Source organism: Ctenocephalides felis, unplaced genomic scaffold (assembly GCF_003426905.1).
Source record: "Ctenocephalides felis isolate EL2017-DRISC unplaced genomic scaffold, ASM342690v1 CF-g0.4_SCAFFOLD_01604, whole genome shotgun sequence".
Classification (NCBI taxonomy): Eukaryota; Metazoa; Arthropoda; class Insecta; order Siphonaptera; family Pulicidae; genus Ctenocephalides; species Ctenocephalides felis.
Genome location: NW_020537758.1, coordinates 37,149,692 through 37,176,985, shown reverse-complemented (window position 1 = coordinate 37,176,985; position 27,294 = coordinate 37,149,692). Strand labels below are relative to the sequence as shown.

Genomic DNA, 27,294 nt, shown 5'->3' with positions numbered 1-27,294 from the left:
TGAGTTGTATATCGTATTTCCTATTATATATATATATATATATATATATATATATATGTGTGTGTTTAAATATATACTAGCTGACCCGACACACGTTGTCCTGCCACACGTTTACAATTCAAAAACTCCTGCTATAATAATATATTCTTAATAGTTTTAAATATGCTATAATAATATAGACCAATTTGATCATTGTTAAACGTTATTGTATAAGATTAAAAAATGACAAATTTGTTTTAAAATTGTTAATTAAATTAAAGTGCTATTTATCTTTAAAATACAACAAAAATAAATGGTAGCATTAATGCAGAAAAATTATTAAAAAAATTTTAAGAGATATTTATTATTTAAAAAAAACTTAGTTATAAACATTAATGCAATAATTACAATATCCACAAAATGGTTTATAGTTTTTATATTCTCATATCTTAAAATTTTGTTTCACCATATTTCATATACGAGAATAATGAAAGTAGATGCAACTCTACTAATTCACAGATATATTAATAAGACTTTCACAAAAAGATATAAGATTTTTATAAAAAATAAATATATAAATATATATTTATAATCTAATTCACTTATTAAATATATAAATAAAGTATTATTATATTTATATAATCATATAAATATAATTAATAAATGTAATGAAGCAAATAAAGTATAAAATATTAAGTATATACCAGCTTGTAAACGTTCTGGTTGATATCCTCAACCTAAAATTAATAATAATGTTGGAATTAACCTTCTTTCAAAAAAAAAAAAAAATCAAAAATAATTTAATTAACTAAAAGTTAAAAATAATATTAATAATAAAAAAACTAATGATAATAAAAATAACTTTAAATTATAATTATTTTTATAAATTAAAATTGAAGCTAATAATACTAAAATAATAATTCAAATTCTTAATAAATTTAATCTATAAGATATAATATCATAACCAAAATTTGATCTCATATTGATAATTATTATTCTTTTTATTCCTAAAATTATATAAATAAATAATATTATAAATAAAATTGTTTGAACCAATCAATAACAATTTTTTAATAAAATAATATGGATTATAAAAAATATTATTATTGAAAATTTTAACATTGTATTATATTAAATCTTTTAAAATAATCATTACCATGAGTACGAATTATAGCAACTAAAATAGAAAGACCTGAAACTCCTTCGCATACTGTAAATACGATATAAAAATTACAAAAATAATTTTCAAATATTATATAATTGAAACAAAAATATAAAATTAAAAATATAATTAAAGCTTTATATTCTAAAATTAATAAACTTAATAATAAATTTTTCTTATTTCTCGTTTACTGTTATAACTCTATTTTGAATTCTTGAGTGACTCACATCTACTCAATATTCCCGATGCATGTGTGATTACCCTCTTCAATTTTTGACACTTTTCCGGCCATGATTTTCTTTCCATAGAGAAGAACTTTCCACGATTCGATAGCTTTGTTATTTTCATAAAAGTTTATATGGCTTCGTCATTCGGATAAGAGAGATTTTCTAATAATACTGAACGATCCTGTCGGCACGTTGCCCAGACTTAACCAAGCGCTATGATTATGCAAAATAAAATCCAAAACTTCTACTCGGATCTATTCGGATATAGTTTTTCACCCTTGCCGAAGAGGTTTATTTATTTTGTTATTTAATTTAAAATATGCTTTAAAACTTCATAGTTTAAAATACAATCGAGTGTGATAATTACAATGAATCATGTTGATCAACACATAGCAAAAATTCTATTACCAACAATATCACCATCATAAAATTTATTATCTATATATTTTTTATAGATTTCCAATACAATTTTCCAGAGATTCCTTCATCAGAATGTATTATTTTCAAAAGTGCCAAAATATAAAAGGCAAACATATTCGAAATATTAAAATATAATACCAACTATAAACTTTTACGTTCGAAATTTTGCTCCATCATCGAATTATCAATAAGTTTTTATTAGAGTCATCGCATGCCGAACGCGTATTGCGAAAGCGTTAATAAAATGGACACCTACGAAATATAATCAGAGATCTTGTGGAAAATCAGTAAAATTAATAGTAGAAACATAACATATTAGATTTTCTTTGTCCTCAAATATTTATATAATCTGTTACTAGCGCGATGACCATTTATTAGATGGCCATTATTATTGCTGTCAATTATGTGTGATTATTAGATCTTAACATATTCATTTTAAATTAATGTAAATATTAAATATTTGTTTTATTGGAATCTAGCTAGTTACTCCTGAAATTTTTATTTTTTAAGCCGATCTTCAAATTATGTCCCCATGCAGATAATGTTTTCAGAATATAATTATGCATAAACAGTTGCAATAGGATAATCCTAATAATTTTACACATAGTTAATTTTATTAGCCTTTTTAAGAGAATAAATAATTTATCAGTATTAAAAAAAGCAAATTTCAATATATATTAATCCAGAATTTTTACTTCATATTTCACTTTTGACCGATATTTATAGAGAATATAGGAATACTATACCAACCCTTGATTTGTTTTCCATAATATATTTTTCATATTTATTGCAAGCCAATGATTAACACATTAAATTTAATAAAATTTTATATCAATATTCATTTAATTTATTTATTTATCTATTTATTCATAAGCAAGCCGTAATCAATAATAATAGATATTATAACAAATAATAATAACAAATTAAAGGGTTGATTAATACTTAAATTTGAAGAATGGATAGACAGGAATTGAAATTTTGTGTTAAATTTTGCAAAGTAAAAGAATATAGAGTGTAATGCTTTATTAATAAGCTCCATAGGAGGATGCATACTTTATCCTTTGAATTTACAATTTTTATATAATATATCGTGGAATCTTGTGTATGTGTGTATGTATGTATGGATACAACTTTTCGTCCACGTTTTCGGGCGCACGGATCAACCGATTTGAATGGAAATCCTATTGATAGGAATGTGTGCTGATTAGTTTTTGGCAAAGGCAGGTCCAGCCATTTTGGAGGTACGGAGTACAGAATAGAAATAGAGGTTCTGAGAGAACGGAGCTTCCGATTTGCATGATCCAAAATAGATTTAATTTGTAATAATGAGGAGAAGTGATGATTTATTTTTGGCAAAGACAGGTCCAGCCGTTTTGGAAAAAATGTGCAAAAAATGGCAGTTTTTGAGAAGCGTCCACAATTTGAATGATTCAAAATCATTTTGCTTGTATTGAGGAAATAATTGCTTTTGGAAAAATATTTTTTTAATGTTTTTTTTAATTTCAAAAAAAAATTAACTAAATTTTATTCTTCTAATATTATATTATGGTACGGAAAGTTTGAGCGATTTGCCTCAAGTCACGATGCTATACACCTCTAATTAATATCAAAATTGTAAATCTAGCCTAACACATAAGACATTAAATTTTCTACAGCAAATATTGAGTTTTATATACAGTTAATACCAAAAATAAAATGGTCCAATGGTCCTTGGACAATTTTCAACCATGGTCTAAGTTCAAATTTTTAATTTGTATTTCAAAAATGGGTTTTAAATTGTAGTGCATGAAGAATATTGATTGGGGGAATTCTATTAATTGATCTCAGTGCAAAAAAATGTAAAAGCAACGAAAGTTGCATATAATTTGTACGAGGAGAGTGAGACTAATAATACAATATATATTAATATAAAAATTCTAATCAATTGATATAGAGATCCTGAATTTAGAACGTTTGTCTACCAAACAAAAAAGTGCACATACGAATATTATTATCTTCTAACGATGAGTACGTTAGAAGACTTCAGCAGCATTGTATAAATAATATAAAGATAAATTTTGTGTATTTTTTCAGGACCAGCTCTTTTACCAATTCGGTATTAAAAGCAGCGGAGTGTATTATACGTGCGCAATCTACTTTTGACAAAAGGAAAATATGCGATCAAAATATTCTTTATGTTGTAACCTACTCTAAATCGCGTTTAGTGCAGGCTATTGTACTTTTATATGTGCGTACACTACCTGAGGTAATATAAAAGCAATATAACATATTCCGTCCAAGATATCGCCCTGAATTCACAATGATATCGAAACGATCGTCAAAGGATATGGACGTTAGCTTAATGCGTTTCTGCTCTGTCATTCAGGGATCCTTGTTCCAGATGAAAAAGATCGGCAAACTGTACCTAAAATACATAAAAAGCTCCGTAAAAACTCAAATTTAAATGTTAAGTTATTCTCATTATTTTTGTTATTGAAAATCCATTCTATATTCACGTTTTTCTGAACATATTACCATCCAATTCATTAACAATAAAAAACAATAAACCTTTTGTTTGAACCTTGCCCACTCTTTTTAACCATAGCATATATTTGATCTGATTTAAATATATTTTTACATATTTATTTTATCTATTTGAATTCTTCAATATTTTCAAGCATAGTGAAATAAAATTTAGAGGTAAAATATTGCTATGATCAGAGACAATTGCAAAAAATCTAAAATAAAAAATAAATCTAGGGTAAAAAATGCAAACTTTTGCAAAAAATTAATATTATTAAATCATCAAAACCTAATCAATTAGGATGTTCTTTTTTATGAATACATTTAAAAAAAAGTATAAGAAAACAATTATGCTTCGAATTTTGAAGATTATTTAAATTAAACTTTTGCAAAAAATTAATATTATTAAATCATCAAAACCTAATCAATTAGGATGTTCTTTTTTATGAATACATTTGAAAAAAAGTATAAGAAAACAATTATGCTTCGAATTTTGATCTAAAAGCTTCAAAGCTTCTCCGAAGCGTTTAAAAAGTAAAGATCGATAGGCAATCTGTTTAATTGCGATTGGTTATTTAAAAATATTTTAAAATTAATAACATTTCTTGACATAAAAAAACTGTTGCAGAAATAATAATATAAATAGTTGATTGTCGTGAATCTTAAGCATAAATTGAAAATCAGAGCTTTTGCATATTTGGACAGGTTTTCGCATATTTTGATTGTGACGAGGGGTTGGTCGCTCCGAAGATTATTTAATTTTTTTTGGGATAAATTATATATTTTAAATCATTATTACAGTGTATATAAAAATACACTCATAAACTTAAATTTTCACCGTATTACCACAAACTCCTATTTTGCAATTATTATAAGTTATTACATAATATTTCATCCCAAATTTGACTCAATTTCGATTGATATTTTTTGATCCTATGAAAAAGCTTAATTGTACACAACGAAGTTAATTTCATTAAGAGTTGACAAACTCTAACACTTAACTTTTATTGTATTCATACAATTTTCTTATTTTTTTTAAATGCAAATTTGAGAAACACATGTCCACAGCCCTCAATTTTCACCTTTCTACCACCTTTCCCAATTTCATTAATCATTCGTAACCTGTTTGATAACTGGTCAATTATCGTCTTTTAGGGGATGGTTTTTTACAGAAAATTGATTCATATTTTTGCACCATGATAACTACATGTAATAAAACGTCATTTTTGTTAAGATTTTTAATTATATATATATAACACAGCAACGCGTATAGGGCATAGCTAGTATGTATATAATATATCCATATATGTATTCAGATAGATGTGTGTGTAGGTTTGTGTGTGCATCCCCGTGTATATTTATTACGTGAACGGCGTTGTCAGTGGAAAAGGGGTGGGTTATATATTATTGCATAAATTATTTGACTTTGCCATGTGTTCTTGATTGCTTCATACCGCATTGAATAGAGCTGACAGTTGGCATTGAACAAATGGATAATAACAGCTTACAAGAAATTTAGTGAACATAGTGTTTATACGAAACCTCGATATACACACACAAATATATACACACACACACATATATATATATATATATATATATATATATAAAGTGGCTTTATTATTTGGATCATCCTATCAACGATAATTCATCTTGCGTTAATTAAGTCTGCCTACGTCTGTTTGCAGATAGTTGTGTGTTGTCTGGTAAATTATATTACAACATGTTGCATTTTAGATTTTAGATTGAGAATTTATTTAAATACTATACATTTTATAATATAAAATATATCTTGAAAACGCACTAAAGGTAATCATTCTTGCGTTCGAAATTCGTAAAGAAGATAAAGAATTTTGAAATCGGGCTAAAGGTAATCATTTTTGTGTTTGTTTCTAGAAATTTAAATATAAAGGAACAGAATGTTAAAAATAGACTTATATTAATCATTCTCATGTTTATTTGTTTGTTAAGAATTCTGAAATCTGACTAAAGGTGATCTTTTTCGAGATTTTTCTTTGATCATGATTTAAATATTAAAAGTAAAGAATTTTGAAATCGGACTGAAGGTAATCATTCTCTTATCTGTTTATTCAAAATTTATATATTACTAAATTTAAGTATTGTAAATTGTTGACAAATTTTAGAAAAATAGGAAAAAACACATCCCTAAAATTATGAACTAACTACGAATTTTGATAAGCATAGTACGATAGTTATTTGTTTGATTAATGTTATGTAGAAACCTGACTTGGTTTAGTAGGCAGTAAAATTAAAATTAAAACCTATTTATTTATTTATTTAAGTATTCATAAGCAACCCGTAATCAATAATAATAAATATTATTTCAAGCTCTTGTCAAGCTTATTCATAATTAATACTTAAAGGAAAGTAATTTTATAATATTCATAGTTGCTGCAAGATTTTTGTTTCTAAAAACAAGCTGAAAATTCTTGCACAAGGTTAAAAGTTATACTGATTTAAAACCGTAGAAATTAAATTAATAAAATAGGAATAAAAATCAAGTTGAAATATATAATATACAGGGCGTTCCAGAATTCACCATCCAGCTGAGGTAATCCGTGTAGTTCGCAAGGTGGAGCAAATTAACTCAAATTTAATTTAAGTGTGGCATGATTTTTTATACATAAGCAAAAAAGTGTATCAAAAATATCGATGTCTAATAAAATCATCATTGGATTGCAAATTATCGATATTTAATTAAATCCGCCAACCTAATTATATCAAAACATTAATAAAAGCGTTGCAGCACAACCGTCAAACTGAACAAAGCAATTATTTATGGAAAAGCTCGCTAAGAAGCTTTCAAACAATCTCGAGCATTGATCAATCTGTGACCATTTTTCGGTCATTGCAGTTAGTAGTTATTAACCTACATAATATTCCTAGAACCAAACAAAAATAATGATTAAGACAATTAGCAAATATATGAATTTAATATTTAGATATCTGATAGATATCTTTAAATATTTGACAGGAATAAAACGACAAAAACTTTGTAAAAAATATGATTATTTGGTTACAAATTAATGTGAAATAGTATTAATTGCTAGTTATTCATTACGAATATGAAATACCTATTCGAATATATATTTTTAGAAAAATTATTTTTAAAATTTTTTATTTTGCTTGTCCATAACTATAAAAATGAATTTTGGTTATCTACTCTGCTTCCAGTACAATGACCACAACGGTCGTGTCGGCTTATTTATTTTATTTTTCGTTTTTTTAGGATGTTTTCAGGCACGCCGAATCCTATTTTGTTTTACGAGAATATAGTGTCACCTAAGTACTATTAAGGGAAGTTTCGCACTGGCCGCATTTGATTATACGAAGCAATTTCGCATCAAGAATCATGATGATTTTATTCTTTTTTTCTCTGCATGTATAAAAGCAAATGAAACCAACTTGCATATATTTGTTTTGTAGAAAATTTATGCAACTGAATACATATACATATTAAATACAACACGAGCAACTTTTTGATTAATCAATTTTTAGTCTTGGCGAAGTGGTGAAATAATTTAGTCTTGGTGCGATTGCGATTTGCTTCTAAATTGACTATTTAAATATGTACTATATATGTATATTTATATATATATATATTTATATATATATATATATTTATATACATATATATATATATATATATATATATATATATATATATCTATATATATATAAATCTCGTGTCACGATGTTGGTTCGCGATGGACGCCCAAACTACTGGACCGATTTTAAATTTTATTGGCTCACCCGTGTGCATATATATCCAACTTAGGTTATAGGAAATTTTGAAAAGTAAATTTAAAATATAAATATATAATTTTTATAAATTTCTAAAAATTTTGACAGAAAATGACCAAAAAAAAACAAAACACTAAAATGACAAATGTCAAAATTTCAGGAAATTTCGATATATAATTTTTGAAAAAAAAATTTGACATTTCAAAAAATAAAATTCAAAAACATGTACATATATAAAAATATCCAACATTTAAATTTAAATTTGATGAAATGCTATATTCAAATCACTGTTTATAGTTTTAAATCTAATTAAAAATCAATGTTTATAAATTTAAATAAAAGTTGACATTAAAAAAACGTGAATTGACATTTGACAATATTTATACAAATTATTAGATAAATAGATTTATAATTTATATTCATTTGATTTGCTTACGAAATTAATTCGAATACCAAAACTTCCTCAAAACATAATAGATCACAATAAAAAAACGACATATTAAATTTAATATTAATAATAAACAAAATTTTGACAGTTCAGAAAAATTGAATTTTTAACGAAACAAATACATTAATTATTCCAAGTTTTGTTATAGGCAATATTGTAGATACAAAACATTATTGAAAAATATATTATATCATATTATATTAAATTTCGACCAAGAAGGAAATATTTATTTAGTTTTATATTTTTTATAATTTTCCATAAATTTTGACAGAAATTTACAAAAAAAAAACAAAACACTAAAATGACAAATGTCAATATTTATGGAAACTTCGAGAAAAAACAATTTATGATTTCTGAAAAAAAAATTTACAATTCTAAAAATATATTATTTAATACTTATTGAAAAAGGAACAGAAATATTATAATATATCCAACAGTCATATCCAAATTAGGTAAAATGCTATATTAAAAATAATAGAAATATATAATGTTTATAAATTTAAACAAAATTTTGACAGGTCAAAAGAATTAATATTTTTAACGAATTCAAATAAGAACAAATACATTAATTATTCCAACTTATATTACAAATCATATTTAAGATACAGAATGATAAAATTTATCAAATTTAAATAAATTTGGGCGGTTACGAATTTGAAGCAAATGCCGAAAATGACGTTTGTTAATATTCCGGGAAATTTATGAATAAATTGATTTATGATTAAGATTTAATTTGCTTAAGTTGTTCATTCAGGTAAACATCACAAAATTAATATAAATCATGATTGAAAACTAAATATTATATCACATCATATTATATTAAATTTCTAAGTGACAAAAATCAAACATAGATTTGAACTCGAATTCCTCAGAACTTTATCTATGTTAGTTTCAAGGATAGTATGAATATGAATTTATAGTCGGAAATTTATATTATGTTTTGTAAGAAAACACAAATTAAAAAAAATGCATTGAAATCGATGACTGTCTAATCATTAATTTATGGAAAATTTTCAAAGAAAATATTAAAGGCTTATAGCAAGTTCTCAATAGTATGTGACCAATAGTATGCGAAACCATTTTTAAATAAAGCATCGTAGAACATGTTAAAATGTTAGGACGTAATACCAAATAAGATATAACAAATTTATAAAAAACGCTTGGTTATTCATTATACATTTTGTAATGTACTCATTTATTCAAATGTTTAATTATTTCAGTTTATTTATTATTTAAGTAAACACTAAAAACACTAATCAATAGGATTGATCCATCATATTCAAATTTCAATCCAAATTTTATTTATTTTTGGACTGATATGATTTTTTTATAACAAAGGGTTTGAAATTTGGTTGTCAAACGGATTCAAATTTCAATCAGGTGGATTTTAATAAGGGCCGTTGCAACGCAAGGCTGGGTATGCTAGTATATATATATATTAGGGTGGTCCTTTTCGAATTTCTTTGCACCCAAGAGAGCCAATGCTTCCAAATGAATAAAAAATGAATCTCTAATAGTATTAGCTCTTAATATAATCATTTAGATAGAGCGTACGCCAATTGAAAATTTCTTATATTTGTTATTAACATACGTCAATAAGTAAATTTTTGCGACATCTGTACAGTATTCGCGAATTCAAATATTATGACACATAAGAATATTTATGAGCCACTTAACTTAACTCTTATTACGTTAGGTAGGTTCTTTTGAATCAATAGATAAAAAGTATTAAGTAATCAATACATCGATTGCAAAATGATTTGTTTAAAATAGAATTTTTAAAATGAAATAAATCATTTGGTTTTTATACATTTTTATCAGTGATAATTTTGTTAAAATTCATTTAATTGTTTTTTTTTTTAAATTTAGATCATTTTAATTTTTGATATTATTCCAGACTATTTGTTGACAACGTTGTTCAAAATAAAATTAAATTTATATTAAAATCTATGAAGTTAAAAAGAATAGTTAGTTGGATATCACGTACCTTAAATCCAGAAGAATGCATAAATGTGAAATTTATATGGTATATCAAGCTGAAATATAAGAAATACAAAAAAATAAATAAAACTTCATTATAATTTGAGGATTGTCATATAATACATAATGAAATTTATAATACCAGTTTACATTTAGTAGTGATAATTTTGTTAAAATTCATTTAATTGATTTTTTTGAAATTTAGATTATTTCACTCAATTTGATATTATTCCAGACTATTTATTGACAACGTTCAGAATAAAATTGAATTTATATTAAAATCTATGAAGTTAAAAAGAGTAGTAGTTGAATACCACGTACCTTAAAGAATTCAGAAGAATGCACAAATGTTTATGTGGTATATCTAGCTGAAATATAAGAAAAAAAAAACAAAATAAATAAAACTTCATTATAATTTGAGGATTGTCATATAATACATAATGCAATTTATAATACCAATTTACATTACAGTTTGACATCCAAATCATTGCAAAATAATTTAATAGCATTTTTTAGAAAATTAAAACATAATTTTTCAGTATGGTTAGAAGGAAAGCATTATGATTTTTGGAAATAACAAGACTATATCAGTTATACAATAACTGAAAAATATCTTTTCAATTCTTTCTCAATTCCTCAATATTGAGATTTCATTAAAACATTTGATTGAAAATATTTTCTCGCATTTATCAATAATTTACAATGGTTTTAATAACCATTTTATTCTATTTCATATAATATATTCCAAGTTTCATATAAACATATATACACTAGTCTAAGATTTATCTAAAAGCTTAAGAATTTTGCTGAGAAATGCCACTTCAAGAATAGCATTCATTTTTAAGTAACACTTTTTCTTATAATTTCATTAATAGCTTTAATTTAGTTAAACCACGATATGTCAGGATAGCAAAACTAGCAGGAGTTTATTTTAATATAGAATACATACATTTAATAATTTGAAAAATAAAAATAATCAATTTAATTGAATTATGATAATTTTCACAAGAGATACAGATATCCATGAAATATAGTTATTTTATTTAATGTTGTATAATTATTTATTAAAATAGGAAATTTGTTTTCCAATTAACAATAGTATAGGAAGTATCAGTATAAAACCTAATTTTATATAGTTGTTTGTTCACCCAAAGATTCACGTTTTTTAAAAATATTTTTAATTAAATATTTAAATAATGAACGCCATGAAGTATTATAATTGATTAAAAATGAGATAAAATAAAACATGTTAATATAAGTTATTATTGATTGGGTAGATAAAATATTAATTATGTTACAACATATATCTAAAACATTTGTAAAATTTGGAAAAACTTTCTCTATTTTTTCTCTTTTCTGAATTATAGCCGTCAAAAACTATAAATTTATTTTTGATTAAATTTATTTTCATTAGTAAATTTTTGTTGAAATAAATTTTATTTATTTTTTTATTTTATTGTTTAATAACTTTCTGAGTTCTGCTAACATGATGAATTATAATTTAGGATTTAATTTTCCACCAGAAAATTTCTCATTTAGTTTTCGTCAAATTAGTAAAATGTATGTATCCATTATTATCTATAAAACTCGAAATTAACAAGAATATCGTCAGTATAAGAAGTTTTAGTATAGTTTCCTCATAATCTATATTTATAGTCTTATGTACAGTTTTATCTAAGATTTATCTACTTATAAAGCATCTGTTTACCATAGTAAAAAGTCATTTGGCCTAGAAGATTTTTAATAGCAATTTTTTTCTTGAATTCATGATATGTTTAGCTGTTTTATATTTTGCCCTAAATTGAAAGTATATGTATATACACTTTTATATACATATATGTATAGTTATATCACATAACAAACATGGTACACACATTGCGATACTATATTATACTTTTATACTAAAGCTAGTAAAGAAAATTTTTGGAACATTCTGATTTAATGTGAACTAAAAAATATTTATAAATAATTTAGTTTGATTTGTTTTTAAAAGTTAAAGAATCTTGGTGGTGATCAAAGTATTTATATTGCTCGTCAGATTTAGAATGCATCTTTAATAAGTAAAATAAAATTGAATATTTGAAAATTAAATTTAATTAGAGTTAGAATAATTTTTTTAAAGTTTTCAGTTATTACTTAAAAAAAATCTTAAGTGACATCGTTAATGTTAAAACACAGGATTAGACAACCGTTAAGAAAAAACTATGACTTTTAATCCATAATCAAAAATTTGGAGCAATTTTCGGGATTAAATATTTTAATTCCTTAATAAATTTATTTATATTTTTAGCATATAAGCGTTATGTTTCTGCATTAAAATATATATAATTAAATATATTCTCAATAGTATTACTAACACATTTTGTACAGTTTCGCATATATTTCGGCATTCGATAGCATTTTTCTTACTAGAACATTCACATATGTCACTGAAACTATCAAAAGCTCACTAAAACGCATTCAATACACATTGCTTAAACTAAACTTTACATATTTTTTATTTTAAATAATTATTTAATGTTCTGTAGACATCTAGTCACCAATAACTTAACATTTTCACAATAAACACCATCTCAATGCTGTTTCCAACTATTTGCTGCATGAAAAAAATCAATTTAAAGATATAGAGAAAATGTTAGAGATATTAAAATAATTATTAGTGATAGCAATATATAATTATATACAAAATTTGGATGAAAAATATTTACCTCTATAATGAACGTCTTTGTACATCGTTGGACAGACTTTTCCTCCCTGAAACAAATATTATTTTGCTAAGTATCAGAGAAATAAAGTAAAAACTATTGTCAAAAATGATATTCAATTTTTTATTTTTTTTTTACCACTTTGCCTTCTATCAGTACATTATCATTAACATGATTTTAGAATAACAGTGAAAATATCTTATTTTTTATACCAAACAAACGCAAAGAGAAAATTAAAGAAAAGCACATTTATAGCACTTTTTAGAGAAAGATTATTATTATTTTTTGTAAAAGTTTGTTATATTGATGTTTGAGTTAATTTCTTTAAAATTAGAAAAATTGAAACATTATTGAATTGATTTACCAGATAAATTAGTCAGGTAAAAAATAGACAAATTGTACTCTTTATAACAAGAGTTCCAACAAAACCACTAATATGTATAAAACATAAATTGTGTTCATATTGCAAGAATTATGAAATAAATTAAATTATACAATTTTCGGCAACACTTGTATTAAATAAATATAAAAAAAATTAAATGATGACATCTTTATGCATCGAAGCATCCTAAGAATCTCTAGCAAAGGATTAAGTATCAAAATTATGTTAAATTTAATATCTTTACGTATTTCCTATCATTCAATTTTTTTCTAAATTGTTTAATTGATATGAGTCGATGACCTGAACCCAAAATGTAATTTTTCTACGTTTATCATATATAATAAATAAATTATCTAAAATACTAAATAAATTAATGTAGAAAAATTACATATTGGGTTTAGGTCGTCAATTCATATCAATAAAACAATTTAGAAAAAAATCGGATGATAGAAAATAACTTTTCTGAATCAGTATGTCTTAAAAATTGGATCCCTTTCCTAACTCCCCATACTTTCCTATAGGTATTTTGTGAATCGATATCTTAACCGTTTTCCCGTGAAAATGTGGCAATTTATTCTAAAAGCATTTGTATGCATTTAAGTGCATAAAGTTTGGCAATAACTCAGTAGATTGTATCGATGCAAGAATTTAACTCAATGTTGTACAGTAGTTTATGGAATTCTTTCTGGCAAACGCGTAAATAGCGAAACGTTAAATCGAACAAAAATATCCAATTTACTGCGACACCTAAGAGGAACAACTTTGGAAATTTCTCATTTGAACATTTACCAATGCACTTCTTGAATAAATCGAAACACAAGTAAATATTTGAACTGTGATGTAAGGTATTTGAAAGTAAGAAATAAATCCGCATACAGCTTGGTTAAAATTTTCTTTGAAATTAAACTTGGAAACGCTTGTTCTAAATTAAGTCCTTCCATTTAATTTTAAAGTTTTTCACAATTGAAAATTTTTTGTTCGTTAGTAACAATTTATTGAAATGAAATGTGTATTTATATGCACTGATAATATTTTTGTCGACTAAAAACAAATTGCAATAGTATTGTTAAAAATCAAGTATAAAATGCTAATTTTTTTACCCGCACATGTTATCCTAAAAGGAATCTATATGGAATTCTCATCAATCATCCATCAGTAATAATTTAAGCTATGAGATATTTGCATATATTTTGTTTAATGAGAAATACCCACATGACAAGGAATTTTAGATATTTGATTACTCATGTTTAATTGAGAATATTCTGAGAAGCTATTAATTTGTAGAATATAAAAAAGGGAATATACCTGGGTAATGATGAGGAGAAAGAATCATCAAATATAATAGCTGAAATCTATAAAAATTGCGACATTTTTAGCGTTTGAAATTTTCACCAAAAATATTTGTCAATAATAATAATAATATGCACTTACTTGCGTGTGTTTTACTTTGAAATCTATATTTGTCCGAACAGGCCTGTGCCAAAGAGGTTGAGGAGGTCTGTAATTGTTTCCAAGTGGCGCTTTTGGGTGTTCTGGTCCACCTTGCATTAATCTTCTCAGACCATGCAACTGAAAAAAAATAAAAAAATGTATATAAATAATTTGAAAAAATTAATTATTGTATGTATTTTATAACTCATTGGATCACTCATAATACAAATCTATTTGTTGACTTAATGTTAATCTGCTACTGTATGGAATATGCTTCAATTACTGCCATTTTATAACTATTCATAATGAAAAAGTAGTTGATTTCGAGAATTTTGAGTATTTAATCTAATCAATTATATCATGAATATGGAAAAATTAATTTCAAGACTGCTTCATTAAGGCGAAACGAAATTATTGATTTTATACAAGGTCATCTGAGGTGTGGCCAACGGGCTATTCCTCGTAATTCAAGATAACTCTTTTTTTCCAATATCCATTAGTCGCCATCTTGGAAGACTGAAGGCAATAATAATGAATTATGACCATCGACAAAAGTTTACGTACTGGAAATTTTCACTGGAAAAACATTTTATATATAGTTATATTTATAGATATATAAAAAGTAAATGTCAACTATGTTGCGCGATCGAAGATCATAATTGAGTTAAAGGTCAATTTCAACATTGTAATGGATATTTATTTGATTTATTTGATAGCACTAAACCTCGTTATCTCATATTAAATTCAATTTTTTAAACAATATTTAGTGGTTAACATCAATTTGTATCAAGTTTACACAAAAGTTTGGTAAAAAAATAGTACAGGAACGATTCAAGGGATCTAATAGTAGAAACTATTGAATTCAATCTAACATCAATTTTTCATGTTATTCATGATCCACCAGAGCAATTTTTGCAAAGTTTAATTTTCAAAATGTCTCGAATTGAAATAATCTTTGACTACATGAGTTACACCTAAGGCTTAACACTGCTCTAATAAAATTAACTAAATTTGTTTTAATACTCTTCGTACAGGATAGCAATAATAAAACTAAATGTATCTAATTACAATATTTTGAAGTATGAAATAATTCCTTATATTGTAGTGCACCATAAATAGTCCCTCTACTTTCAACCCTTTTTTCTCAGATATTAGTATCCTTGAACTCCTCAACCCAAGTAAATCAAAGGCCAATATTTGATTGTTTAAGAGCGTAATGGGCAGTCGTTTGTGCTTAAAAATGAACTAATAAAAATAGTATAAAAATATTAAAACTCTGTAAATTAATTTCTACTAAAATCTCATCTAATTGTAAATAAGATCAGTATTAACTCAACATTCAAACAAGTACATAACATATAAATCTATCAATCTACAATAGGGACAATCAAACTATAATGGGGTGCACTTTTGACATAAAAACTTTTTTCAAGCTTCTCATTATAAATTTTACACTAGCTTATGATATCACTTTGAAAAATAATTAAGCAATGTTATATAGCAATGTTTAAATTCAAAGTTATTATAAAACGTTTTCACATAATTTTTTTCTAACTATTTTATTTGTAGAAGATTTGATTAAGTAATCTACATTCTAACTAAATTTTTATGGGCTTTCTCCTATTGCTACTAAATAGACATATCTATAGAATAAGTATGGTATCTTCCTTAAATGTTTCTTATAGCTTCAAATGAAATTAGTAACCAAAAACTTTTGCTTATATTATTATTTTTGTATCACTGTTATTATTCTATTTTATTTTAATTTTGTTTTGTATTAAATTCAATTTAATGTATTTTTTGTATAATAAGATCAAAGTTAACAAATAATTAAGATTAACAAAAATAAATTATAGCGAAAAAAAAACTACATCTAATATTTACTTCATATAAGTCTCAGAACTTATGATGGTTAGTATACGTATGTAGTCTATGTGTGCAAAAATATCGCCAATTATTTCTAAACAATTTGATACAATTTGGCTATCAATTTGGCTATCAGAGCAACGGTGATAGTATCATCTTTGTCAAGAATATGCTTCAGTTAAAATGCATCCATAATCTAAGTCGATTTTAATAAATGAGACTATTCACACATGTTGTATGAAATCTTTTTTATGCTAGCTTAGAAAAAGAAAAAAGTCCTAGGCTCTGCAATAAGGAAGTTTGATGCTGAGAAACTGAGATGAAGAATTAGTGATATCGAGTTATACTTGAAAGTTCAAGTAGCCATAATAAGACAGACCAACCAGTTAGGTGTCTTCTCAAAAAAGCGACTAAGTCAAGAAGTATCATCACAACAGTTGACATAACTCTTAAGTTCTTACTGCTGGTCCAAACAGGAATGAGCTAAATGGAAACCTGCCATCAAAATAGCCAATGAGCCAAATCTGTGTCATGACCGTATCAAACAGTATTTTAAAAATGCCGATAAAAACTATGTACCCGGTCAAATCACGTACAAAATTCAAAATTCACCTTATATATCGAATTCCATTCGTAAAGTGTATACCGTGTCAAAAACGTTAAAAATATCTGAATTCGACGTTTGTATTTTTCGAGTATGCTTCAAAGCGTTCGAATCGGATCGCACGGACGCGTTTTAGTCGCTGATAATGCGAATATCTCGTTATTCGATCGTATTTATATGCCAAGCATCAAAATGATGTAAACATATTTACACAAACATCTAAAGGATCAATAAGCAATACTGATGAAGTTTCCATATCTAATATCTGTGTTTGCATTTAGGATGTTTATCCAAGTACGCAGATTGCCTGATAATATAAATCTTTGTAGCGAATTATGTTTCCGGGAAAATTGGCGAAATAAAATGTTCAAATACGATATAAATCGGGCTATAACCGGTCGGGTTTAAATATAATTTAATTTCTGATTTTCATCAATGGGCAAGAAATTCTTAATCCTAATTGAATCCAGTCAATACAGGTTAAAAGTTACTCAAATATCTAGTACTCCAGAGTCTGGCACTCGAAGTGTAACCAATTGAAAAAGTCATAAATTCAGTTTGGAAAATTACTTTTACTCGATTAAAATTTAAAGTACAAAATGTGTAAAAATAATATAAAATTTAAAAACAATTCACTTTTGCTCGATATGACCACCTTTTGCTTTGACTATGGCCTTTAGAAGGTCCAAAAACGAATAGGAACATTTTGAAACTTGGTATATCTCAGGTTATCATTTGCAGAGATCCGAGATTTGCAGGAAGTTTCGTAAGAACCATTGAAAGGTTTTGAATTGCGATGAATGGTAAAGATAAGTAGATATCTAGATATGGTGGCACCAAGTCTCAAGTGGACAAATATTAAGAAAAAAGGATTAGTTGCAAGTAAATTTAGATTGGTCTCGATATTGCAAAAATAAAACAACTACAGAATGCTGTTCAAATAAAATAAATAATTAAGAATTTATGGGATTGGACGAAATTTAGGAGCCCATTTTTGGTCAAAATAAAAATGTTGTATTATTGCTATGTTACGAGTTTGTGATGGTATGAGTTAGTATTCACAAACTGTCACAATGCTATGTATTTGCTATTTGATCAGACGTTTTGCACATAAAACCTAATCTTCAAAACGCACAATTGTTTAATAACAATTTTATAATAAGTACAACGTTCTGATGTCTGTAAATTTTATCATAAGCACAACTTTTAGATGTAAAAGTACATTTAAAGTCTGTGTAAGCAGAAGTTTTATATGAACCAAAGAGCATTTGTCACAAAGCACAAAATTACATTCACTTGGAATATTTTTTGAAGATTTGGATTATATCAATAACAGTCCCAAAGCTCTGTATATGCGAGTAGCCAAAAATAGATCTGTTGCCAAATAACAATATTATATTATAATATATTATTATAATTATTATTATAATATTATATTATATTATATTATAATAAGTACAACTTTCTGATGTCTGCAAGTTGTACCATGAGTGCAATCTTCTGATGTAAAAGTAACTTTTACGTCGGTGTTGATAGATGTTTGATATGCACCAAAGAGCATTTGTCAGAGTACACAAAATTACATTCACTTGAAATATTTTTCGTAGATTTGAATCATATTACTCGAGTAATCAAAAATAGATCTGCTAGTTTAAATACGACCGATCATCAAATTTCTTTTGGTCCATATCTATCTTGGGACATGATCTTTCGATTCTAGTTGTGGAATATTGAGTATTTAGGTATAGTTTGCAAATGTTTGTTTAGATTAATAGCCGCCCCTTTGGCGTGCAAATATACCCATCAAAAGCACAACGGAATTGTCTAGCACGCCCGGTGCCAGGACTTCATGATTTACTCAACGGCGATGCATGTACGAAGATCTATTAGGCGAATGGTTCGACGATCATATTTGGGTTCACAGACTGACTGAATTGATTTAATTTAGTTGTACAATCATTTATATTATATCCAAAATAAGAATAATATCCATACTATACAATATCTCAAGTTTGAACATAGCACACACTTTTGGGCCTAACCAAAAAAAAATTGAAAAAATGCTACATCACACACTTATAAAGATTAATAGTGTTATTTTTAGGGTTTTATTTTTTCACTCGAAAATTTTCATTAGTAAATTTATTATGTATTTTACAATTTAAAAACTTTGATTGAATAAACCAATACTTGATTAAACTTGCTAACACATTTTAGAATATTTTTTATAAAGAATAGTCTCTCATAGTCGACTGATTTTAAAAATTTTAAATTCATAATTCACCAACGAGGCGTAATTCTCGAAAACTTGGGGTGCTCTAGAGTTTTGTTGTTCTTTTTTGCCGTGGTTCTAAAAATGTTATTAATGATTCCAAACTTTAAATGAACATGAAAATTAACCACAACTAAAAAATAGTCAAAATTTTACGAAAGCTCTAGGTTACACTTAAATGCTGATAATTTTCAAACAAGCTGAGATAATTTACTTTCTAATTTTTCACCCAGTTTCGGATTGACGTCAAATTTTGGGACACCCTGTATATTGAAAGTAATTTCGTGAATAGTTTAAATTGTTATCAATTCCCAAAGATGATCTTCTAAACTTTAGAATATCGTCATAAAGCTGGGCAAATATTGAAACACTATTGATTAAATTTGATGCAGTGAATACTTTCTTAAATTTAGTGGATTACTTATATCAACATAAAATAATTATCGGAGTGTTGTATTGTTCATATATAACATTTAATAAAATATTTATTTTCAAATTATTAACAACTACGCACTAAATTGCTTGATAAATTATTATTTTTATCCATATTGCCCAATATTTATCTGACTTATTGATTTCAAAAAATACTCTAATACGATCTTTTCTATATTTATTAAAATGCATTTATAGATAGTAGAAGTTATCAAATTCGCGCTCTTAAAACGATAAGTTTTATTTATTTTATTTTAATAAATATTTTATTGAGTCCTTAGTGAATGAGTTTGATGGGCGCATTAAATCGCAGCAAATTTTATGAAGTAGTATAATTTATTACTGCAGTAATTTTTATAACGGTTATTAAATGCACTTATAAATAGAGTTAAATTTATAAGCACAAGTTTCAAATAATACCACCTATTTCCCCGTTTGGTAAACTCTAAAATTTATTGAAAATTTTATTTATCATGTTGCAAACAAGGTTAAATTGTTAAATTGTAATTAACTTGTTTAGTTAATCACAAGATATTTTAATAAGCCCATATCCATTTAAAGGGTAAAATTTCATTACTGTCCATTTATATATGTAAAGCTTAATTCATCATTTCCCACATGTTTTCCTCAAATTATGAAAAGAAAATTATAAACAGATTAAAGTTTCGCAAAGGTTTAAATTTTGTTTTTTTACAGAATATTTTTTTACAAAATTTATACATTCTGCAAACACCAGTCTACGTTCGGAGCTTTTCTAACGAATGGTCATTATTAGTGTAAAATGTTGATTAGGACTTTAATGTGAATTATATCACTTTGAGGCATTTTATGCATAAATAGATATTGGAAAAATAAATTATTCCTACTAAGTTAAATTGAATATGTTCTCTATTAAATCTATCTATCTATCTATTTTCTATTAAATCACAATTAAATTTAAATGAAGAATTAACTGTAATGAATACTTTTGCTACACGATTTAGCCACCGCCTTTTAAGACATGTTCGAAGAACACTTCATGGCAAATTTTATTACTACATTAGGTAATAATGGTTGCAACTACTTTAAGTTGTATGTAGTAATTGTAATAAAGAAATAATCGCCTAATTGTTGTGTTCAGCAGCCAGAAGTATTTTTTCCAAATTATCTAATGAGCAATCCCTGTCAGTAGGTACTTTTCTATGAATTATATCATAGATTATAAATTTTAAAAACTATTCCTAAACAGCTGTTAACTATTAGTAAGTTAAATTATAATCAATTCCCGCCGGTGATCTCCTAAAATCACAGCCACAAAATAACAAATTGCAGAATAGCGCGGCTCGCCCCACGCTATTTCTCCACCGCCACCACCGGGAACGTACGAATTCGTGCTATAGCGGAGTTAATTAGCAATTACCGTGCTTAAGGCATGAAAATAATTAAAATTAGTTTCTAAATTTAACGTCGCATTCGGTCGGATTTTGACGAGATTGCCAGCCGCGGCGCAGGTGAAATTGCAACCGCTTTACATGGATCAGGGATGGAAAATCGGATTTTGACACAGGATTAATACACCTATTATTCATATGTAACGTATTATAAAATTAAAAATTTATATTTCGTATCTCAAAATTTTCTCGCCCTCAAAAGGGCGAGGTACAAAAGTAATAATTATACTGTCTGTACTAGATGACAATACATAACATATATCAAACAAACAACCATCGAAGTATGTTTAGTGAAATTTCTAGTTCACTCTTAATTATAGAAATATGTTTATTAACTTCCCGTAGGATAAGTTATAGTAATCGCAAAAAAAGTCAAAAATGAAAATTTTTTGTTCAATGTTTCGTTTTTACGCAGCTACCGAAACGTAACCCCATTGCTTTAAATAAAAGTTCAAAATTTCCAAAATATTTTACAGTTAAAAAAAAAATCAATTTGTTCAAAGAGTCAATTTTCATTCAATAATTTTAAAATTTGTAAAATTATTGAAATTCAATCTCAAATAATATTTAAAAAATCCATTTTTTTCAAAATTCTAAAAAAAATGATTTTCTAAAAAAATGATTTTATAAAAAATAATTTTTTGTACGGGAAGTTATAACAATTTGCCTTAAAGCACAATGGCCATGCACCACTTTTTGTCCTTTGGGAAAATAAGAAGGGATAGCCAAAGAAGCAAACAAATTCAACGACTTTTTTTAACTTTAAAAAGATTTTACAAAATAATGGCTTTATTTTTTAACCAATGCAAAATATAAATTTTATGAGTACATTTTTTACAGAGATAACATTGTATATAACCATGATCTGGTATTACTTCAGAATAATTCATCAGTAGAGCTAAAAAATAACTATTTATTTCATTTTTCCCTTGTGAAAATTTATTTATTCATTTTTTTAAACTTAATTTTCTTTTTTATTCACTTGTTATTGCTTACACTATTCCAGGGTAAAGATTTAGTTGGTTTTTTTTACTCCACTCACTTGTAAGTTTTTATAGCAGTTAAATAATTTAATATAATATAACTATTGAATTTAACTTAGAATTTACATTTTTATAAAACAATTAAATAGTGTATACTTAAAAATCATATTAATATCTCGAAAACTAAACAACAGTGCTCACAACCAAAACACCAACGACGAAAGAAAATATATTTATTAAGGATTTTCAAATATTGCCATGGATCTCCTGATCGCGATATAGCAAAATTAAGGTGATAGCTTTATAGTTATGGTTATACATCTTTTGCAAATATTGTTGATAAAAATTTCTTAACTTTCCTTGTTTTCGAGATATCAGTTGTGGACCTTTTTACACGCGGACCTTTAAGCACCACTCTACTCAATTTTCTATATGGTACTTAAATAATTTATAAACCTCATTTATATTTCAATATTCAATATGTTAACAATTATTATTCTCGACCCTGGTTTGAGGTAAACGACGAATTATAGAAGGAACGAATAATAATTTTACATGTGAATTGCTTCATATTTGAGCTTTATGGATCGGCTTGGGTTTCCTCGGTGAAGCGATTTAATTTCGTTTAAAATTTATATTTGCTTGCTGATGTATAACATGAATATATATTAAATATAAATGAACTTACTAATTAGTTAATTAAAATAAATTAATGTGAAAAATGTAGTAAAGTGCTTTCTTAAATCGCTCGATAAAGAACCGTAACGTTTACACTTTTATTAGAATTTGAATAAGAACTATTGCGATTTTAATTAAAAATTTTATGAAATAAATTACAATAAAAATTTATTGAAATGAATAAATAAAAACTTTTATTCAAGAGTCAAAATCATTTAAATAAATACGCTTTTTGGCAAAATTTGGTTAGAACTTCAGAATAAAATTCATATGGCCTTTTAGAATGGATAAAATTATTTGTTTTGAATAATTTTAAATAATCTTATGCGTTTAATTCAATAACTTATCCTAGAAAGTAAATAAAACTTATATCTTGTATTTTTTTACTTATACTATACCTTCTCCAGCCGTTGCTTATTTATACTGATCGATTTGATACATTTAGTTCAGAGTCTTATAGTCATTAGTCTAATTAAAATATTGATCACGGTTCAACCAATTAACACTAAAACAACTTAATGCATTCAGAATGCATGTCATGCATCCATATGCTCGGCCAAATAAATGGCATCATTCGGAACACAGATGCAATCATATTAATTATTCGTAATTTGCTCACGAGCTACAAAAGCTTACTGGTTTGGATTGACGATAATGGTTTAATAATGATTATTTAACATACTGAATGGCATTCATCGATTAATTAATTACACCGGAGACAAACTATTTTGCAGACTAAAAGTAGATTTAATTACGGAGGACGAGAGTAATTTATATACGATAAGTTTTTTGGAATGGGATAAATCACAAAAATTTAAAATTGATTTTTAGTAAGCTTCGTATATTCATATAAAATACAATAGAATGGTTGACAAACTTCAGAACTAACAATCTATTTATTTTACCTATTCTTATGGTTTATTTTAAGGGGAGAGCCTGCTTTAGAGGCTTCAATAAATGGCTTTATTAAGGAATTTTTAGGAAAGGAAATAAATATTTAATTAAAACGAAACTTTCAGGTTTCATGATTATATATCTCAGAATTCTTCTCAATTTTTTTCATTAAAATATATGTCATAATATGCCAGGTACAAGCATTTTGCTGAGGCGCCAATAGCGTGCAGGTGTTATTTGGTGGGAAAGATGCATGTCACAATTTCCATCCGAAACAAAAAAAATTAAACAAATTTATATTTTTAATAGTATAGATTCTAGTTAAACCTAAAAAATCAAGAAAAAAGTGAGTATTTAACCAATTTTTTGCAACTTAAAAAATTCATGTTAAGCATGTTTTTTGATAAAAAAATCACTTTAGATTATTTAAAAAGTGGGTAAATTAAAACTTTTTTTAAGGTTTTTTAGGTTTAACTAAAAGAAATTTAATTCTGAATACAATAAATTTTGTCTCGTTTTGACAGAACGTATCTTATTTTTCCCGCCAATTAAGTAAAATCTAAAAAATGAGAAACCAAGAGATCGCGCGTCGAAGTCTTCGTTCCGCTTTTATACATGCTCAACACTTGTTCTCAATTTCTTCTGTAACCCCGAAAATAAAATGAATTTGTTTCTGAAATTTTAAGGATATATTCTTGGTTATTTTTGGTAGACATTTTTGCAAAAAATCGATTTTTTAAGCTTTCAAAGCAGGCTCTATCTTAAGATAACTAAATACTAATCAGGTGACCACACGTCCTGATTTGTCCAGAACAGTCTCAGATTTCTACCAAACAAAAAAAAATTATATACCCTTGTCTCCATGAGTCTGAACCTGGCAATTACCCCCTAATCCTAACAAGTGTTCCATTCATACTCCTCTTAATTCATGTGCTAGATCCTTCAATACTTAACAACTCGTCAAATTAAGGATTGACAGCATTAATTGGAAATCAAGTATCAACATGTGTTGAATTGAAGAACAAATTGAGTAATATAGTAGTGTGAAGTACCTGTTGCTTGGTGATGTAGATAGGCTTATTTATCACAATCCAAGTGACAGTTTCGTGACATGCGGGGGCCGTCGTCGAACCTTCGTACGTCATGTATTGTTCTGTGTCCGGCAGCAGACCCCTTATCGATAACCTTCTCACTGGAGCCTCGTCTCCTGAAATAATAAATAAAACACAATACAGTAACCACCCCAAATATGTATATATATATTATATATATATATATATATATATATATATATTTATAAGTGCTTCCAAATTGATAAAACAAATTCTCTGAAATCTTTAGCACGTAATATGAACTTTAAAATAGTACGCACTCCAACCAAAATTTCTTTGGAAATGAGTAAAATGCTATTTGTTTTAAATCTTAGCGACAAGCGAATCAAAATTTTTAGAATAACAATGTTTTTGCTTATTTTGATCATTATTATTTGATACATTTCATAAAATAACTATTTACTTAAGAAGAAGCTAAAACTAGTATAGCTTTTTTTATCAATTTTGAAGCATTTGCACCGCAGGATATTCAAAGGGAAGGGAAGATAAGAAGGAAGGGAAGATTGGGTACGGTTATGCCAGGTTACGGTAGTAACAGTCGTCATAACAGGTAAACTATATTGATTTTGGTCCAGGGTCAAAAAAAAGATAAAGTATGTTTGTTCGAACAAGTTTACATTATTGCATTGACATGAACAAGTTTTATTCATTGCCTACATTAACATGATCGAATCGCTTTTAAAGAGTCAAAAGTAAGTTTTTTTGTTCGATTTCTTTTAATAATAACTGTTACTTGTATACATATTAGGGTGGTCCTTAATATAGACATGTTCGAATTTCCTTGTTTCCAAGGGCTCAAATGATTTCAAATTGATAAAAAACAATTCTCTGAAAGTTTTCGCTCTTAATATTGTCTTTTAGATACAGCGCAATTCAATCAAAGTTTTGTATGGAAATAGCATGAAAAGTTTTTCAAAAATTTTGCAGAGCGTCAAATTTTCAATAAAAAATGACACTAGTTTTCACTTTTAATTCGTTTGTCGCTAAGTTATACCTAAAATTTTTTTTTTAATTTTCAAAATTTTCTCCATGGCTTTTCTATACGAAGTTAGATTGAATTGCGCACTATCTAAAAATTAATATTAAGAGCTAAAACTTTCAGAGAATTGTTTTTTATCAATATGGAACCATTTGAGCCCTTGGGAGCAAGAAAATTCGAAAATGTCTATATTAAGCCACCCTAATACATATATATCACTTTGTTAAGTTGCTGTAAGTTGAACATTAGTAGTTAATAACCGGCAATTAGTTTTGTTTTATGTGATACTTATATCCTGTGATATGTATTTTTTTACGTTTCTAAATAAAATTCAAACAGATAAAAAAATCTAACTTAACTGAGATAACATACAAAAGAAAAAAGAGAAAGAAAATTTAATATAAGAGAACAAAATATTTTTCGTAACAAAATTATGTTTTGTTATGTATTGTTATATTTTATTTATAAGCTTTGTTTAAACGATTCTATTGTGTTGTCTCACATATTTCTGACAATAACGGTCATCATAAATTATTTTGGTGTTTATAGCAATTGTTTTTTAACCTATGTTTGACCGTACCTCTAGTGTGGACGGTTGTGACAGTCGCCCTTTTCTTGTATGATTCAATTTCATGACTAATTCATCGTAATTAAGCACAGTATTCAAGTATTTTCTCGTAAACAAAATGTTTAAATTACCATTTAATTTATTTATCTCGTAGCTAACTGTCTAATAATCAAAACTATTGCTTACCAAAAAAGTGGCACAACCGTACCAAATCTTCTTACTAATAATTAAAAAAAGATTGATGTTAATTTAATTTCTTCTTGTCATCATTTATATACCATGAGTGAATCGGTAAGGATTATAAAAATTTAGTAAAAATATACAATAAAATACTATATGTTTTCGAAACAATAAATTTAAACATTGCAACATATCAAAGATATAAAGTGGTACTTTTAGTTTTTGGACATTCTTTATCATCAGCAGACTAATAATATTTTTCTATTAAAAGATAGTAAAATGAAATTTGTTTGAA

At 26.2% G+C, this 27,294-nt stretch overlaps 1 protein-coding gene across 2 annotated transcripts in view; it reads right to left on the bottom strand.

Annotated features, from left to right (window-relative positions):
* Window positions 1–4,105: 4,105 nt before the first annotated feature.
* Window positions 4,106–27,294, bottom strand: part of LOC113372261 (carbonic anhydrase-related protein 10-like) — a 448,128-nt gene continuing 424,939 nt past the window's right edge. The window contains exons 9-14 of one of the 2 annotated variants that reach the window (XM_026612587.1): window positions 25,213–25,367; window positions 15,002–15,139; window positions 13,192–13,237; window positions 10,805–10,851; window positions 10,491–10,539; window positions 4,106–4,192 (exon numbers count right to left, since the gene is read on the bottom strand). In XM_026612587.1, coding sequence (XP_026468372.1) covers window positions 10,835–10,851; window positions 13,192–13,237; window positions 15,002–15,139; window positions 25,213–25,367 — 356 coding nt within the window. In that variant the 3' untranslated portion in view covers window positions 4,106–4,192; window positions 10,491–10,539; window positions 10,805–10,834. Of the gene's footprint in view, window positions 4,193–10,490; window positions 10,540–10,804; window positions 10,852–12,881; window positions 13,080–13,191; window positions 13,238–15,001; window positions 15,140–25,212; window positions 25,368–27,294 lie in introns of those variants that run through there. The other variant, XM_026612586.1, reaches the window with a different exon arrangement.